The following is a 20,637-nucleotide window of genomic DNA, read 5'->3' as shown; positions in this document are numbered from 1 at the left end:
TACCTGACCTGCAGAATGCATTAACTCTTGTAACTCTCTAGATTCTGCTGCACAAGCAGGAAAGGAAGAGATTTTTTTGTTTGAGGAGTTCCAGGGTATGTTGCTGAAATTTGACTGCTGCCCTGCAAGAAGCTTCTAGGGCACCAAAACTACAGTGCAAGGTGTGTTTAGTTACCCGACGTGCAGAATGCATTAACTCTTGTAACTCTCTGGATTCTGCTGCACCAGCAGGAAAGGAAGAGATTTTTTTGTTTGAGGAGTTCCAGGGTAGGTTGCTGAAATTTTAGCATATGGAACTAACAATTTAGTGCCCCGATAGCAAGAGTAGCTGGGTGTACACATTTTTTTTACCCCATCTGTCTAGTGCTTGGGAATCCCTATCTGAGGGGGGTGGGATTCTTAGCAGAGATTGCTTTAATCCCTTTAGGCCCTTGAGAAATTACCTCAGGGCCAGCAGTAGGATTTTTAAAAAGAAATTTGTGTGAGTCAGGGACTCTGTAGTACCTGTCTGGTTGTCTGGGTGCAGGAGGGAGGGTGTCAGGAGTCAAGCTGGATTTCAGGAAGACATCCTCTACAACATCCAGGACTGGGGTGATGGCCAAGGGCAAAGGGTCTGTGCTGTGGAAGATCTAAGCATTCCCAGAGTCTCTTTAGAATGAGGGTAGTCCTGATTCTCCCACTGGAAACGCTCCCTTAAGGTGTGAAGGGTTTCCCTAAAGTAATAATTCTCTTGGGGAGAGGCTGAAGGGATGGAATCCTCTGCATCAGAATCCTCATAAGTAGGGAGGGGTTGAATATCTTCATATTCAGATGCATCAGAGTCATCAGACTCTTGTTCAGACAAAACTAAAGGGGACAGATCTCTTTTCCCTTTGTAGAGGATAGCTTGGCTTCCCCTGATCAACATGAAAAGGGTCTTCTGCCATTTTAAGCGATTGAGACTGAGGCAAGGAAGCAGGTGCCTAAGATTTGGTCGGTTTCTTGGGTGTGGTTCGTACCCTGGGTTTAAGAAACTTTGTCTTTTTAAAAGAACAGTAGTCGCGAAAGAAGATGTCTGTGTCAAGAATCGGTAGTGCAAAGGACTTTCCTCGGAAACCAGTCCCTGCTCAGCAGCTCCAGACCCATCCAAGGTAGACCACCTAGACAGGAGGAACATTTTTAGCTTGAAAACGTACATAGCACATCCACATAAAGCTGTCAATGACTGTCACAAACATGCAAAGATCTGTTATTCCAGTGTCACCCAGTCAGCATCAGGGATCAAAGGTAAGACACTGTTACCAGAAATTGGTAACACTGTAAAAGTATGTGCATTGTTGTACCTTACTAGTCCATATAGTTAATCAACCTCAGTTTCTAATCAGTCAGATATTTAAAGGCAGTATATTATGCAGCCCCAGAAGGTACCAAGTACAATCTTGTTTTTACGTTTGCATTACATTTACATTTAAAGCTTAAGTAGATTTACAGATCTAGTGTTGTTTTGGAGCAGATTTACAGTTCTAGTGTTCACTGTTTTGGAGTTAAGATACAGTGATCAAGGATGGCCATTAATACTGCTGCCTCACAGTAGTGCTTGGTTCTTCAGTTCAGTTCTCAGTTATGGTACCTTCTGTGCAGTCTCTGCATGTCTTCCCTGTCTCTGGGTCTCACCAGGTGCTCTAATTTTCTTAAAAATCTCCAAAGACAACCTTGATCATTTCCCAGGCTCCTGCTTGTAAATGTTTCATCTCCTAAGCCCCTCCTTATACTTATCAGGGGTACCAGAGCTCGTCAGACATTTGGGATGCATGGCTAGGCGTAAAAGGGCCCTATTGGTCATTAGCCTAGTACACACCTATGAACCTATGAACATGCAGTAGGTGAAATGTCATTCTTCCAAGCTGCCTGTAGGCGTCTTGCTGGCAATCCTGATTGAGCGTGCACATGTTGCTATAGACTACTGCCCCATTCATAATTAATTCCTCTGTATTCTGCCCAGTGAGTGCACAGATGAGGTGGTTACCCACGACACTAAACTGAATTAAAATGGGCAATCTAAGGATGCAGGAATAAATACAGTGACCCAAAAAGAACAGAATCATTCCATATCTTGTGCTCACTATATGGGAATTATGATTTAGATACAGTGACAATAACAGATACTTTTCATTTCTTTTCAAGCAAGGAAAAGAAAGGTCACATTTTTCCAAACATCTTGCCTCATTTCCTTAATTCATTAAACTTTCCATTCCCCATGTGGTTATACAACCTACTTTTAAATTATTATTTGGGGGGGGGGGGTACTTCCTGATCTTGTAAGGATGTCAATGGCAAAATTTAACTTTCTTTCTGTTCAGCCAGGACGTTTTAATAAGAGTATAACACCTTGTGCTTTGAAGCACAAGAACTCTGCACTGGACACTAGCCACAAATCATGTCTCAGTAAGGTTTTATTGCACACAATAAGCTGGACATGTTTTGTAGGCATTTTTCAAAGTTAAGAATGCCAAACTAACAATAGTTCCTCGCTCATGGAGTCACATTTTGAAGATTGATGAAGACCGGCTCACCAAACAGTTAAAAATATGTGAACTTCCCAACCTCAAGATTTTGTGACCTCCGAGTCAACAGGGGGTAGATCTCCCAAAATGCACTCCCCCAAATATAAAAGTTGCGTTGTAGACTGCACGTTTGTCTTTAAATTAGAGTCTTGTCTGAAAACCAAGCTGGTGAAGAACCACTTCCCAGTGGTAGATATTTGAGACAAGAGACAAATTCCAATAGTAGTATTTGTAACATCTGGTTCTCGTGCACCGAAGTCAGTTATAACATCCCAGACTGTCTAGCAGGGTGATGTTTCTTTGTATCAACTGGCATATTTACAACATGAAACATGTATGTGCACACACACATTATATATATATATATATATATATATATATATATATATATATATATATATATATATATATATATATATAGTTGTCGGAGACACCCGAATAGCTGTGAATACAATTATACCAACATAAGAACACAATCCTAAACATTACAATACATTTGCTTGCCAGAGGCAGTAGAAAATAAGGCTGTCTGATGACAGCAAAAGACAACAGATCACCCAATATGTCTTCTTATCTAACTTTATTAAATGGTAAATAAAAATAACTTTTTCTCAGATATCATATTCAAAGAAGAATATTCCAAAGTGTGATAAAATGTATAAACAAGGTTTGAAGTTCGAGAGAAGATTTGGGTAGGTTTTGTGAATGTTACTCCCTACGGAAAGGAATGATGCAAATGGGACACAATACCCACAACGGATGCTGAAGGGAGAAAGGGGAATGTTGGTTCTCTGTCTTGTGCAAACCTTTAAACAAAAGCAAACAAATTGGATGTGAAGTTTTATTCATTACCACAATTTGTGTGCTTACATATGCCATCAAGTAAAAAAAAAAAAAAAACACACACACACTAAAACAATACCACATCATTAACCAATATTCTGCACCTATCACTCTGTCCATGTTATTAAAACAATACTGTACCTCATTGGAAGAGAAGCTCGAAGAGTAAGAAATGATGTTTGCCAGTGACCTTCACGAATCTGTGTATTCCAGAATGCATGAAAGCTGGAATGACAAGTAAAATAAAATTAAGTACATCACCAAAACAGACAGCAAACAGTATCAAAGCAATAATTACATGAAATACACAATCATAATTGTTAATGTTTGTGTTTATCGCTCATTACTAATAAAAAATATAATGAGCTTCTGGGAACTACATGGCTAAATGTTGCAAGATACAGAGAAAAAATGTAAGTAGGCATAATATATGTCTCACCTCCTTCAACACAACCTGGCTGGTTAAAATAAAAATACAAAAGCAGCTACCCAGGAACAAGCGCTCCCATGACACAAACAGCAAATATGCAAGCAAAGCACAGGAGCATGCCAAAGCTGAAAGGAATTTCCCACATAAACAGGATATATTTCAAATAAATCCATGGAGATATAGCCAATATAAACTCCAAACGTTTAATTAACCAGAAATAAAAAAACTGGCAAGTGCTTTCACCCTCATGGGCTTCTTCAGACCAATATAAATTCATTTAAAAAATACCACATATATGCACTCATAAGTGACCATTTCCTGTATAGGATGTTAATTAACTAATTTCACCCTAATCACTATAAAGTTAATGTGAAAAATAAAAAAAAAAAATATATATATATATATATATATATATATATATATATATATATATATATATATATATATATATATAGTATACAGAACTCCTAACAAGTTCATATAAAATTCAGTGCAATATACAATAAAGATGTAAAATATGTCTAAAAACTGTACATGTTTAAAAAACTATATGAACATAATTTCTAGTTACTATATAAAGAATACATAGACTCATATTAGATACAATATAATAAACAGTAAATATATATATATATATATATATATATATATATATATATAAATAAAAGCATTTTTAAGAGCTATTTAACATTTAAATTTGTCCCAGTCAGCATAAGGATCATCATTAAGTCTCTGTTTCCCCATCAGCCCATAGCCTTATAATCCATTTAACTTCACACTGCTCCGTGTAGTTTCTCACATCCCCACCCCTCTGACTAGGTGTGTTGACTTACATGACCAAAAATGCAAATTTATGTTGGTCCGATGTCTCAATAACATGTTTTGACAGGGTCTACTTCACGTTGTTGTAAGCTGACAATAGAGAGTCTGATATGGTCGTCACGACAATATCGAAAGTGAAGAACATCATGCAAGTAAACGGAAATCTCCACCCATCTACTAAAAATGCCCCGTCAAAACAGGTTATCGAGACATTGGACCAACATAAATTTAAGGTTTTGGTCATGCAAGTCAACACACCTCGTCAGAGGAGTGGGGATGTGAGAAACTACACGGAGCAGTGTGAAGTTAAATGGATTATAAGGCTAAGGGCGGATAGGAAACAGAGACTTGATACAGTCCCTATGTTGAAGGGGACAAAATTAAAATGTTAAATAGCTCTTAAAAATGCTTAAAAAGGGTAATACTCTGATCTCCATTAACAAGCGTTTAAACAGGTACATCCTTATAAAAAGTGAATGCTTAAATTTAGTACCTGGTTTTACTAGATGTCGGCAATCTCAATTCAGACATTCCGGCTAGTGCCGGCGGTGCACACAGAGTTGCATTTTGTTCTTTTACGCTTCAAGAATGTAAACTTTCGCTTTTGTGAAACTCCGATGTTGTGGTCTCCATCTTATGAACTTCGATAATATGACAGGGATCCAATATTCCACATTATATGGCCCAGTTTTTTTTATAAGAAAGTCAGGGAAAAAAAGTTGTGTACCTTTGCACATGGGTTTGCTTCTGTCCTCGTATCTCAGTTGGCAGCGAACATCTATGCTGTACACAAGTACTCTCCATAAACTGATAAAAAGAACAAACTGAGTAGGACAGCATGGGTATGACCAACAGAAAATAGCTGTCTTATCTGGCATCGTGTGCCGGTCCAGGTCCATAATCTGGCAACACCAGGTTCAGGATGAAAAAAAAAAATTATGTTTTCCATCCTAGGAAGGAGTAACATATCCTAAAACTGTCTCATTATGCTGCTCATCCTCACGTTTACGGAAGGAGTGAAAAATTATAAAGGATCTGCCAATCACCCACCAACATTTTGTGCCCAGGCGACCTGCCACTTCTCCCACCTTAGCTATGTTTGTGGTGAGAGGCCAACACTGGCTTGTCCATCCTGCGGGGGAGGAAGGCAGTCTATGCTCCATGCAACTGCAGCATTACTAGGCCGGTAAGGTCTGTGCTGCAAGCTGTATACTACTTGGTCAAGAGGCTGCACATGAGCATAAAGCTCATATGCACCTTCTAAAGACAACCATTTAAAGCCTAAAGAAGCTACTTCAATAGAAATTTCAGTACATTTGGTCATCTGCGGCTCAGATTCAGGCCTGCTGCTGCTATACAGCTCTTCTCCTGACACACAAAGAACCCCAGTCACAGTCAGGAGTTTGGCCACTGGCTGTCTCTCCTTCCTGCCGCCCTCTCCAAATGCTCGTCTCCATGCACTGCTTCTGTGTTCGCTCACAGAACTGAAAAACTGTGAATAGGAGACGGAGAATACGGACATTACCAAACAACGACTTCTACGAAAATAAACACATCAAGTGGCCATAGTCTGCCAACATCACGAACACAACCAACCAAGGTGGGGGGCTTTGTCCCCCCACACCGCCCTAACTATATATACCAACTCAGAGATCACACTACAGTGGGCAACAGGGTAAGTTTACAAAGCTTCCCTTCACTCACCTTATGTATCACATTACTTTTTGGTTGTTGGGCAATCATGGCCATTCGATGTGTTTATTTTCGCCGAAGTAGTCGTTCAGTAATGTCAGTAGTGTCCATTTCTCATTCACAGATTGCTTACCAAATTGGAAAAAATGCAAACAGCTAAACAGACCCCCATGCATCTGCAGGTACACAAGATGATGCATCATTAAAATGAATTACAATTAAAATTAATTGCTGGTATATCAAAACACTGCCACCAGCTTAGTTTCCCTGCCCCTTTTCTACCCAAGTCAGCCCTGGTCAGTGGAACCCAAAAAGGTATCCCTCCTGTCTCTAAACTGAAGTGGACTACCCAGGTAAGTAACGTTCTTCTCAAACAACTGCAGGCTCAACAATACTCGAGTCTAAAGTATCATCTCTCTTAGCCATAATTTATTTTCCTTCCACCAAGACAGGATACAGGTCATTGTGGTAATCTGGTGCAACAGATTAAAACAGCCCACCAACACTGTGGTACCACCACTGTCCGCTCACTCATGTGGCTTTTGCTGCCTTCCCATCATTGTGGATATTTGGAGTGCATGAGCACTACCTGGTTACACTGCAAACATCTAACCCCAAAGATCTTGCTGTGTTCTGGAATAAGTTGTTTCTGAACGATCACCCTTTCTACCCACTCCTGGTCTGCTAACCTGATCTCCTATCATTAGGCAAAGCAATCAGAGTTTGCTTCCTTATTATATGGTCTCTCAACATTTTTAAAGTGTTGACATCCATACACCTATCTACTAAAGCAAGTGCTCAATTCTGCAATGAAATCATCTATACGATCTTCTATGTTTCTCCTGTGTTATCTTAGCTTTTTCCTAGGAACTTTAGCAACTAACCAAAAATACTTGCCAAAACGATTCTTTGCTTTTTAAACAATCAAGACAGTCAGTCAAAGATGGGTCTTTCTGCCAAAGCACAGGTCAACTGTACCACACTTCAGATGCCCAAATGTAAACTATCAATGTCATCTTTCTCTTTTGGTGGGTGGACTGGACTGATTGGGGAGAATTGCCTAGACATAGTAAAGCCTTATCGAGTTTAATGATGATGGCTGGCAAAAAGGCACTTACTAGAAAATGGAAATCAAAGTCTAGACCAACTTTACTAGAAGTAGTGAATATAGTAACAGAGATAAAACTGGAATTGGGATCTTTAGAAAAGGGAAGGAGTAAACTACACAGAAAAAAAAGGGAATTGTAGGAAAAGTATATGCAGAGCAGGAACGTGGTTTAAGCAGCAGGACTTGAATGAGCTATATAATGCTTAACTGACAATGACTAGAAGGTTTACAAGTGATTTATAATGTTCACAACTACAGTTGTTTCAATGATGTCCATTATGTAAACTGTTCAAACTAAAGTGATATAATTTTGTATGGTTTTTCATTTATATAAAATGTAAGATTGCCTTTGTCATATGTGGAAATTTAACAAAGATGTTGGAAAAAAATGTCATCTTTCTCTTTATACTGAGGAACTAATTTAGTACTGACCTTGGCATGTATAGCCAGATTTTCTTCCCTGCTACTCACACACACACACACACACACACACACACACACACACACACACACACACACACACACACACACACACACACACACACACACACACACACACACACACACACACACACACCTTTTTCATGCTAGTGCTGTTCATTTCTCCTTTGACTCATACTTCCCCTTGTCCACTGTGGCTTTGACCTCTCTATGCTCTCTTTTACACTTTTTCTCTCAATCACACTCTCTGCGTTACAAACTTCATTTTCTCAGAGGCTTCAAGGCTTTTTTTAGCTCAAGATTTCAGTTTAAACAGAGTTTTAAGACCACATGAGGATGTAATAGGTGGCCCTTAGATGCATGCTATATACTCAAGTCCCTGCCAGACTGTTCACAGGTTCAGTGGCCTGAACCCAGACGGCATACAAGGCAGTTACCAAGTCATCCTCAGACAAAGAACCACGTGAAACTCTTACTGACTTGCACTGTTCTTCAGAGCACATTTTGCCTGTCTCCAATCCCTCTGTCTGCTGCACAGTGTATACTACTTCATATATGTTATGCTGCAAGAGTATGCATGCATTTGATGATAAACTGGATATATAGCCTACAAAACAGATTTAAAATGCCCTACCTCTGCCAACAATTAATACGATATATAGTTCAGAGCTACATTTTCACAATCCACAAAGCTGACCAATGAAAAACAAATGAAGATGTTGGAATTAACAGCAAATGGCAAATACTTACTCCACCCTTAGTTATGATCAACATTTGCCTCAGTCAAATAAGCTTGGCATTAAACAGCTGAAGTTATAGCCATTGGCTTTCAATTGTTGCACCCATCATTCCCTCAGGTCTAACATCTTTTAATGCTATCTTATTAACAGTAATTAAAACTTAGGACAATTTTGCAAACAAGCTCGCGCACACATGCACACAAGTTTCCTAGGAACAACTAATGATACCTTTTTAGTGCCACTACAGATTTTCCTGTCCCTACGGTAACTCACTACCACCAGCTACATCAGTCTAGGACCCCAAGAACGCAATTACAAATCATTCTTAGAATTCACTTCATGTTATACATTTCTTAGGTAGCTATGGCTAAAGCAGTCACCTTTCAAAAAGTAGAAAGCAAAAATTAACAAGTCCTCAAATATAGAAACACACAGTTATACTAATAAGTCAATCACTGTAAAACTGCTAAACCTGAATAAGGCATTCTTTATGAAAAATTAAAATTAAGTAATGCTCTCTAGAAATCATACTCATCACAGAGACACAGAAATGCACATAAACATAAAATGCTGGAACACACAGGTAATGTTCTCTTTGCTATCTATCACCTATTTGATAATCGATACTCCTGTTAGTTGAAAGCTTAACGTTATCCATCTGCTGACTTTAAAAGCATTTAGTAGTTATGGAAAACTCTCAGCAACGTGATTCAGACACGAGTGCTTGCAACAAAAAGCCCACTACTCCCTTCTAAAGCAAGTCAAACACAAACTCTGGATAGTTGCATTTCGAAATTGGAGGAATTCAATTACTTGCAAAATGTCCAAATGGCATCTGGAAACAGATTACTGTAAAACTATTCAGTCAGAACCATCTTTTACAACAAGCTCCCACTCTGCAATTAGAAAAGCATTTTAATTTCTCTTACTGCTTTTAATATTTGGATTTTAAATGTATTAAGTTCGACAAATATGCACAAGATGCAGTTTCAGTTTCCAGGACTTGCTGCATTTCTACTAAAAAAAAAAAAATTCAATTGCCTTTTTTTCTTTTTCTTACTAAAGAAACAATCCTAGTTTTTTGTGCAGTTCCCTATATGCCTTAACTTCAGGCCCAATTAACACAGGTCTTTAGAAGTATGCTTTCAAAAAAGCAGTTTTGGCGAGTTCAGCAAAATTTGTTAATCTGAGTCATGTATGCTGGTGAAAATGCTATGTAGGATACTTCAGCACTGGCAGAATCTTTGGCAGCGTTCTAGAACAGCAACATGGTGATGATATTCATGGTTGCAGACCCTAAGACAGCAACTCGTCTTTTAACTACACCCTCTTCAAAGATCTGGTTATGAAAATACACCATGTGGGCCAGGTAAAGGAATGCGCAAGAAAATGCACTTCGACTGCTTATGTGGGGAAATGGGCTTGGGCTATGGAAGCAGCCTCAACAGCAGTTACCAAAACCAGAAGCTCCAGTCTCTGGGGATGGTGCTGGGCACAGTCTGCTTTTTTCAGTGGGTAAGGGCTCTGTATCCATGTTGTCCCAAGCTGTGGGAGCCTTTAAAATGCATATCAATAATGGATCCACCCTTTAAGACTGCTGAGCAGGTAGGAATGTCTTCTGCAGTATCAGATATGGGGAAGGTATGGGCCCCCCTTCTCTAATGCATCATCTCCATGACTTCTCCCAACTTGGCATTGTTATGAGGGAACAGAGAGAAATCAATCTCCTCCTGTTCACTGTTCATCCAGGAATTCTGAGAGAGAGATTTGGTGGATGAATCTACAGGCTTCTTCCTGTACATCACCATCCTGGGAATTTTCAAAGGGGAAGAATTTGAAGAGGACTTTCACTTTTCAAACAGAATGAACGAAGGGAGCTTTGGACTGGCCTTGGTCTGTCTGTCGTATGAGACTTTTGCATAGTTCTCAACTGTACAGAATTTCACAGAATGTACAGGTTTTGCCTCATATTTTTGGTCTGTTTTTTTATATTTTTTTTTATAATTTTTTTTTTCTGATAAATTATTGGCAAGTCATCAAAGGTTGTAAACAGAAAAAGAAATGTTAAGACATTTGACTTTCTGACTTGGGTTTCAGAAATTACATGCTAAAGCAAAACCTGTTATTCTATCACCTTCCTAACTTTGTAAGAGCAATATTTAAAAACTGCCCTTTCATTTATGGCTTTGTCCAGAATTCTTGTTCTTAGAGGTTGAGCAGTATGCATCACTTTAGACTCAATGTCAGACCACTCTGGTGCTGAGTGTAATGCTACTATTGAAGATCGGGATGATGGGGGTGTTACCACAGCAATGGCTGCTGAATGGTTGCCAAAAATTGCTTCACTGAGAAAACCTGAGGTGAAAACGTGGGCATTAAGACAGCTGGCACCTCCATTAACGTTAGAATGCGGCTACCAATGTCAGTGCACAAGTCCTGAGGCTACCATTCAGGCACAGAGGTTTGGCGTTAGGATCACAGACCCAGACTGCAGCACTGAGAACAATACCGGTGCCCAGACAACAGGTATAGAGTGTAATACTGAATACGAAGCCATACTAATTAATGCTGGCATTTCAGGGCTGGTGCCACAAACAATGTTAACTTGTGGGGAAATAATCTGTGTCAAAGATTTTGGAGCACAGGTATTGGTCAAATCCCTATTCCCTACTGAGAATTTGGACGGGAAGCAGCACCAGATAAATATAATTGCTACCAAGTGCTGAGAAAAAAAAAAAAGGCCTTCATAAACTTACCACATTTTTTCTGGGTGCTTTCTGTCCCTATGTTTGCCAGCCACCAAGCCTTCCCCTAAAATCAGGCTCCAGTTATTCATTCCCCTTTAATAAGGGGTTATGCCAGCACAGTACAGAAGCAAGAACCATCTACAGGGGGTCATCATAGAGACAGCCAAGAAAGCTGCTCATACACTTGCCGACATCCTGGCAATAGGGCATTTGTATAATCTAAGTCCATTCTTTGTCAAGCTACCCGTGTCACCATTCGGACCACTCCTCAGCACATTTGTTTATATAAATGCAAATGGCATTAGTCTCTCCTCTGAGAGCGGAGGAGGAAAGCTTGGAGCAAACAGAACATTTGGAAGACGTCTGAACTTCACTCAAGCAAAACATGCAAGGAACATGTCTACCCTGGGGAGGAATTTTCTACCCAAAAGGCACACCTATAAAATCCTTGCTCTGTTTTTAACTGGAGAGGGCCACCCAGAACCAATACAGCAGAATTTAACAAATCCTCTGTCAAAGAACAGCATCAACGCACAATATTTTTTTTTAACTACCCAGACCAACACAAATACCTGTATACATACATACAGATAGGATAACAGACAGAGACACACACGTTTATATATATATATATATATATATATATATATATATATATATATATATATATACACAACAGTTGTTGTTGCAGAAAATAAATCAACCAAGTTGATTAAAACTGGATTAAGATACTATACTCATACTCCAGATATATCAGATACTACATTTGTCACTGTACTCAGTATCCTACAAACTAAGAGGTGACCTGTGTGTGGCATACAAGGCATCCTCTAAACAAATACTGATGGATTTACAGCAAATAAGCAAGTCAAATGGCATCATAAATAAACTGATTTAGGAATCTAAACCTCTTCTGCAACATCAACAGAATGGTTTGGAGGAACAAGTACATCTCTCGGAGGATATCGCAGATTTGGAACAGACTTCCTATTCACATAAAACAAAATTTATACCTGCCCATATTAAAGTGCAACTTGGATCTACGGATGGGAAACAGAAATTTTACCCCAGGACTGCCCCCCTTTACTACTAACATGCTAAGCTAGCCTAGTACTTATCTCAGACTCTATAAAATACTCTAATGGCAACTACTTTTGAACAAAGCCTAAGCTAAAAACAGATTAAAACAATTTAGAAAACAAAAATAGCTCAAAAATGGAAAAAAAAAGTTACATAAGGGAAACGATATACTACAGAGGTGTAAACAGACAGCTGATCACCCATAACTCCCTTAAGAAACTTGATGATCCAAAAAAGCAGCCAGGGGACATTTTTGAAGATTACCCAAATTATTTTTAGAAACAATGAAGATGTGAAAAGGGAGGGCTGGACTTCATTTGTACCCTGTACTTGTTAGTCCGAGTAGAGTACTGAATCACAGGGACTTTTTTTCGGACTAGAGCCAGAAGCACAGTCTAATTAATAGAGCCTGACTGCATCAAACCCTGAACTGCAGGAAGCAGTTTAACGGCCATAATCCTGGACTGCAAAACAACCATAATCCTCTGCACTAAATGCCAGATATCACAGGACTGGGGAAGACACTAAAAAGCCTGGGGAAAGTCTGGTTTGTCAAGAAGTCCTAATAACCCACGACTTAAATCCTAAGAGTAATACAGAATGTGAGAATAGGCTTATTTGTTAAGTACAACAATAAAAGGTGTATACACAGAAACAAATTCATACAGGTATCTCACACACATGTATGAAATTATAACACAGGTCCACTAGGAGAAGTCATTGCATAACGTACCATCAGAAAACTGGATGAGGCAAAGTTGTCAAATGTGCTCATCTAAACAGGGAATGACACTAAGTGAAAAGCATTTTTTGCAGGGAAGGCAAGATCCTCTGCACCTCCACATCCTACTTTACAGTTTCAGATCATAAAAAACAAGAAATACCCACAAACGGTGAAAGAAAATAATCTTGCACAACTGCAATCTCAGAGTGCTACTGAATCATGTAAAACGTTTCCAGAAACTGGAATTAGGAATATAAAATTCAGTGTGTTAACATTAGTCAGACTTTAGATCAGGGGTGTCCAACCTTTGGACTGCTGGGGCCGCATATAAAATATATCATATAGTTAACTCTTTTGTTGCTCCAGAAGACCACAGTTGATCTCCTGGCTGTACTGTAGGTGCATTTGAACAATGAATAAATGTAATAAATGCCTAATATTTGCATTCTAATTATCTAATCCAACAGTTAACTAACATCTTAGTCAATATATATATATATATATATATATATATATATATATATATATATATACACATATACATACATACACACATATATATATATATATATATATATATATATATATATATATATATACACACACACACATATATATATATATACATATATATATATATATATATATATATATATATACACACACACACACACACACACACACACACACACACACACACACACACACCTATATCTATATCTATATATGTATATCTATATATTACAAATAAACAGATATTCTCTACAGCACTAGCATTTCTCACTGGGAAAACCATTCCAGCAGTCCAACTACGTAAAATGTCACCATTAGCAGTCCTACAATACTATAATGCACAAAAATAACCCAACAAATTTGCAATAGAGTAAAAAATTCACATTATTGACATAATAAAACAAGTCTTAATAAGCTACAAGAGGGTCTCACCCAACAAATAACTGGTGCCAGAAATATGGCCTCATGCTAAATGCCAAAAAATGCATCATCATCCCCTTTGAAGAGAGTGATGTCCCCACAAATGATCACATTAATAACAATGTTGTAAGCATGCAATAAGTCGTATGGTACTTGGGCTCCCAGGTTGATAGAAACCTGACTTTTGACCACCACGTTGTCTCCGTTGTAAGGAAAGATTTTTTACATGGCCCAATTCATTCGTAAGGGTATCTCATCCAGGGATAAAGAGGTCATAACATCCCTGTATTCTTCCTTTATAAGAGCCATTATTGAGTGCAATGCCCCTTTTGACATGTGCCTCAGCAAAACACCCTGCCAAAAGAAAGACTACAACCATTTCTGCCAAAAAAAGTCAAAGGACTAAGTTCACTTAGTTATCTAAACAGACTAAAAAGCTTCTTGCTTTCCTCTGTCTCTCACTGGCCCCTATAAATTTCATCACTGGCTTGCTTTCCAGGCTAAGAAAGATCCTGCCTTAAGAGACTTCCTCTACCTCAGAAATACTGGTTATACTTCATGCTCACTACAAAGACCACAGCCTTCACTGCAACATAAACAAGCCACTTTTTATGGACAGGTTCTTGACAAAAACCTTCAACTTCTGTAAAAAGCTCCTCTCATTATCAAACAATGTAGTTCAGCAACATGATGGCTGGATGGATAGCCATAAATGTAGTCCTTGGGTAAGTAGCATAGCCTTCATCAAGCCAGATGGAAAATCCACATACTAACCTTTCCCAGCTGGATGGCTAAGATCTACTATTGGTTACTCAAGTCTAGTTGTCCAAGAAGAGGGGCATGTTTAACTAAGAATTCCATTTGCAAAATTATATTCAGTATACATATTAAATCTCACACACACACACACACACACACACACACACACACACACACACACACACACACACACACACACACACACACACACACACACACTACTTGTAAAATAGGCAACCTCAGTAATCACATGACACCCACTCACTGAATGAAATTGTCTGGAAGTCAAAGTATCTGAAAAAAAAATCATAATAAAGATGGATTCATCCATGTAATTTCCCACCACCAAAAGGACCATCAATAAATCAAACTGCTCGGCAAAACGTAAATCAATAACAAAACCATAAACTATAATGCTACATACTGGTGTAAACATATAACTTGTGTCAATCCCCAGGTTAATCCATACCAAAAGATTGTTTCAGAGCTTCAGCTATGTACAAACAGCTTTCTCCTAAAAACTTAACTCACTGATATTTGCCTTGCTGTAATTATAACTGTAAAAAAAAAGTTTAAGTTTATTCTGTACCTAAGTGATTCTCACTGTTACGAGATGTAATCTCTGCCATAGTGTACGAGTACTACATCCATAATTTGCTGTCTCTCATGTATTATATTGTTTTGTGTTACTTTTTGGAGCTTTTCTCCCCGGGCCTCCGCTGAAAATGGACCTGTGCCCAGTCGGACTTTCCCGGTAAACAAATGTAAAATAAAATAAAATAAACAAAAATAAACTTCCCTCCAATCTAGTCATTTGACATTCAGACATTTTAATTTGTGCAGAAGTTACTCAGACTGTTTACTGAGCTGTAATGTTGACCTTCGCTTTAGAAAAAAACAAATTCCCAGACTTTGTCAATAGCTCAAAATGTAGAGAGGATTTATTTATTTATTTTTGGAAAACATCTTTACAACTGTTAAATTGATAACACACCCAGAAACACAGAAAAGTTGTTGTGATTATGTAAACCACAGACTGCTGCAAGAAATCAGTCATATTAGCACTCTATTCTTATGTCCGAACAGATAAATCATACCGGTCAATTCCAAAAAAAGTAAAGTAGCTTAATAAGAAGGTTACTTGCAAGGCTGCATGGCAGTTTATATTGGAAATAAGCAGAGATATTAAAAAGGCTCTGTTTTTCATAATTATGCCGAAAAGTCTTCCAAGGTAAATACGACTTACTGATTTTAGTATGGAACCATACCTCTCAAACGTAGAGCAAGAAATCTGGACAAAGCGAAAAATAAAAGTAGAACACAGGCCCAAAAATAGTTATGCATCACAGACACCATTGAAACAACTGTAGCTGCAAACATTATATACATCACTTATAATCTTTCTATCCCATTATTGTCAGTTAAACATTTTATGGCTCATTCAGTCCTGCCTTCTTTTGCATCAAAGAAAACTATGCTTTGAAATGACAAATGCATTAAAAATAATGCATAAAACACATTGCATCAACATCCTGCAACTTCCTACCTGCAAGCAACCACAAAGCTTTCACTGAAACTAGGGCTGCTTGTTTCCCCAGAATGACAGCTCTCCCTAATCAAGTCTAATGGTATACAATCTACCAGTATCTGGACTACCTGAAATAAATTAAATGATGGCCTGTAAATTGAAAGTACGCTATGTCCATTAAATGTAAATATCCGTCCACTGTAAATGGCAAGAAGCTATGTCTTAAAAAATCTACTTCTGGCATGCGTACCCAAGTATTAGGTTTTGAAACAAAGAAACATTCTCCACAGTCCGTAAATCTCTCTCTTTAATAATCATCTACTGTTGCAGCACTCCCCAACACATAAGCACACACATACACACTAAAATCACCAACATTTAAAAAATGACATTGTGTCCACTTGATTTGCCAGTATTGATGATCCGCCAAAGCTAAGCTTACTGTTGTCCAATCTACCACTGCTTAGAATCCACCAATAAAAAAACAGTACTAGGTGCTTTTTTTTTTCTGAAAAAACAATACAACTTTATATGCTACAGTCCCAAATAGTCACTCCACTACTGACCCATTAATCCTAGGCTGCTGTCTCATTCTTACTCCCTGGAACTGCATTACCTTGGATGACTACTTTATTTTCCCAAGCAAAAGACACAAATTGGAAGATAAGGCAAAAATCCAGACATTCTTTGAAAATCCATACAGTTAAGAGGTATGAGATCATGTTCAATACAACACTCTCCCTGTCAGGAAGGCCACAATTTAATGAAAGTGTACTCTTAATGTATGACATATGTGAGCTAACTTGTTTGTGTTCAGTAGGTAGAATGATCATCGTTAGCCTCTTTGTGCATGCGTCTCTCTCGCTTACACACACACACACACACACACAGATTGTTCGGCGCAAAATAATGGCGTAAACACACTGACCCTTTTTTGGCTCAAAAACAAAATTAGAAGGTGCTTTGGCGCATGCGCACCCGACATTATCGTTACAGGTCATGGGAGCGAAAAACACAAAACAAAAAAAGTGTTTTGGGGCATGCGTACATCGATGTTGCAGTTAGAGGTTGAGGGCCGCATAGAAGAGCTCTAATATTACACCCTCACACACGCACACATAATATTAGGCCTACTACTTTACTGTTTACTTTTTAACTTCTGAAGTAGGCCTTAGTAACTTCATATTTAAAGAATTAAAAACTGTTTGAAGTAAGGAAACGTTATTCTGTAACTCCAGAATAACTGGACTTTGCATATAAACATACTTTCTTCCTACTTCAATCTTTTACTTACTTTTACTTTTTATCCCATGAAAATCTTATTTACTGATTTTATTACTATTTACTGCAAATGGCATCTGACAGATTAGGATTGCACATTAATTTTTTCTCCTATTTAAAGACATGTACAGTATACCTAAAATACAGAACTAGTAATGTTTATTTTTGTTTTCAGGGTGAAGTATTGTTAAGGAAGGCTACATGTTAAATTGCTTGTGTACTACTACAGCACCTGTTGACATTTCTGTTTAATGTGGACTACTGAAAAATAAACGAGTCAGGAAGGTCTTGCAATGCGTTTAAAAAAATAATTTTCAAGAAGGTAACTGGAATAAGGCAAGAAGAATGGAAATGATGGGAGAGAGGAGATGGGAAGGAAGAGTGAGCTGGGTAAGATGTATGGCATATTGGGGGGGGGTGCATTGGAGATCTGCAGGAGACTGGAAAAGCTTCAGGGGTAATTATGGGAGCTAGAGGTGTCAGTAGTTTTGCTACCCAGGTGAAATGAAAGGGACTAGAAGAGAGGAAATACCAGACAGGGAGAACAGATGAGGTGGGAAATGGCAGAAGTAAGCAAGCAAAGGACAGACAGGCATGGGCAGCAATAGTAAGAGAAGTACTGGCAAATGGGGCAGCACACGTACAGACAGTAGACAGAAACAGAAGGAAAAAGCAAAGAGGCAAGGATGGGAGAAATAAAAAAAAAGGAAACTGTGGAAAAAGATAATCAGGAAAATCGATGACAAGGAGAAGGGAATCCAAGCTGCAAGGACGGCAGCAGAGCAGTGACAAATGATGAAAAGGAAGCACAGCCAGAGTTGGCCATGCAGGAGAAAGTGCATAAGGAGGGAAGATGGCAGACCAACGGAAAAAGTAAACAGCAGAATGAATGAGGAGCAGTAGGGATAATCAGGGAAGGTATCAAAGCCTACAGAAGCAGAAAGCACTGGGAGAATTTGATCACCAGACTGGGGGCGTTGACAGCAACAATAAGGAAGTATCCAGTGACACAATGAAATGGAGACAAAGTACTGCCCACTATGGAGACACAGCAGGGTAGCAATCAAAAGGAGGCAGTGCAGGATGAAGAGCAAAAGGAAGAGGGGACTGAAGTAGAGTAAGAGAGGAAACTAGTAGAGGGCATGGATGGGGAGGGGTAGTAGAAACAGTACAGAAGGAATAGAAAAGGGCTCAAGTGCAGTATGCTGAGGTAATTTACTTGCAGGGACAATAAGGAGGGCTGGAATAAGACAGGGCAAAGGTAAGACCGCTGTAACACTGGGAGGAAATCAAGCAAGCAAGCTCAACCAGTATGGAAGCACACAGGATGATTCTGTTAAAAACTCCAAAGACAAACGTAATAAAAGGATTTCAACCAGCCACTAGCAAGAAAAGTACAGTTTTGTACCTACCATAAATGTAGATGTTCGAGGATCCACATTGCTGCAGTCCTAACTATTGGGTAGTCCGCTGTCCAGTCGGCCCGAATACCAAAGTATAAGGCTGACGTCGGTCAGAGGCGCGTGAACGCCAGCGTCAATGCGTCAGGGTATGCGCATGACCGACGCCATATCCTCAGTCTTTTCTTGCCCCAGATGTCAGAAGACCCTAAAAAGACAAGGCCCAATATACCTGCACCAAAACTATGTACAATATATACAAAAACATCAGCATATAACCTCACCTACACAACCACCCCTAAACACAGAGGGGAAGGAGGGAGGGTGGACTGCAGCAATGTGGATCCTCGAACATCTACATTTATGGAAGGTACAAAACTGTACTATGTTCTTGGTTCCACATTGCTGCAGTCCTAACTATTGGGTAGAATCCCAAAGCAGAGGTAAGGGAGGCTGGCAAATCATAAAGAAGCAGGAGCTGACAACATGCCTTGCAAAACAGCTGTGGCAAAACCAGCCCTAGACTTAGAGTAGAGAGGAAGGTGATAATGCTTAGAGAAAGTATGCACTGAACTCCAAGTAGCTGCCTCAAAATATCCTTAGTTGCCACCCCCCTTAGAAATGCAGTTGAAGTGGCAGTAGCCCTAGTGGAATGAGGCCTAATCCCAGCTGGAATCTCCTTGCCATGATGGGAATAACAAAATGCAATGCAAAACCCAATCTACCTAGAAATAGTTTGTTTTGACACAGGCTTGCCTCGAACTCAAAGCAAAAAGAAACAAACAACTGCTGAGACTGCCTAAAATCCTTAGTCCTGCTCAAATAATAACTTTGCCTGTGCACATCTAAAGTGTGCAAAATCTTTTCCCCTTTATTTTGGGGGTCTGCATAAAAGTAGGCAAATGAATAGTTTGGTTTAAAGCCACACTAGAAACCACCTTAGGCATAAAGGAAGGATTAGTACGTAATGATACCCTATCCTTATGGAAAATCAAGAAAGGCTCAACTGCCATAAGGGCCTGTAATTCAGAAACCCTTCTTGCAGAGGTAATGGCCAACAAAAAAGCAGTCTTCCATGACAAATATTTCAAATCAGCAGTACCCGCAGGCTCAAAAGGTTGTAGAGTAAGTTTTTCCAACACAAAATTGAGATCCCAAGCAGGAGTAGGAGCTCTACGTGGGGGTCTTATATTCTTTGCCCTTCTGAGAAACTGCTTGAACAAAGGATGCGAAAACAATGGTGGGTCACAGTCATAGTGAGCTGAAATTGCTGCAGCATGTATCTTAATGGAAGAGAAGGACAAACCTTTGTCCAATAACTCAGTAAGATATTGAAGAGCCACACTCAAATTAGGCTCAGAAATCTCCAAATTCTTTGCTGCACTCCAAAATAAAAATCTCTTCCATTTTTCTGCATACACTTTCCTTGTACTAGGTCTTCTAGCTTCCATAATCACATTTAAAACTTGAGGAAGTTGAGACCGGCTGTCTCTCAAAACAGAATATGCCATGCTGTTAGATGAAGAGGAAGCTTGACATTGAGCAGGTGGCCTTCTCTCTGAGACA

At 39.0% G+C, this 20,637-nt stretch overlaps 1 protein-coding gene across 1 annotated transcript in view; it reads right to left on the bottom strand.

Moving 5' to 3' along the window:
* MRPL40 (mitochondrial ribosomal protein L40) overlaps nt 1-3,611 on the bottom strand; it is a 94,311-nt gene extending 90,700 nt beyond the window's left edge. The window contains exon 1 of the mRNA XM_044068776.1: nt 3,528-3,611. Within this exon, the coding sequence (XP_043924711.1) occupies nt 3,528-3,532 (5 nt within the window). The 5' untranslated portion in view covers nt 3,533-3,611. The remainder of the gene's footprint in view (nt 1-3,527) is intronic.
* Between the last annotated feature and the right edge of the window lie 17,026 nt (nt 3,612-20,637).

The sequence above is a fragment of the Protopterus annectens genome, chromosome 4.part0 (assembly GCF_019279795.1).
Source record: "Protopterus annectens isolate FY-2018-M chromosome 4.part0, PAN1.0, whole genome shotgun sequence".
In the NCBI taxonomy this organism is placed as follows: Eukaryota; Metazoa; Chordata; order Ceratodontiformes; family Protopteridae; genus Protopterus; species Protopterus annectens.
Note: the sequence above shows the minus strand (reverse complement) of the source record. Positions and strands in the feature narration are given on the sequence as shown.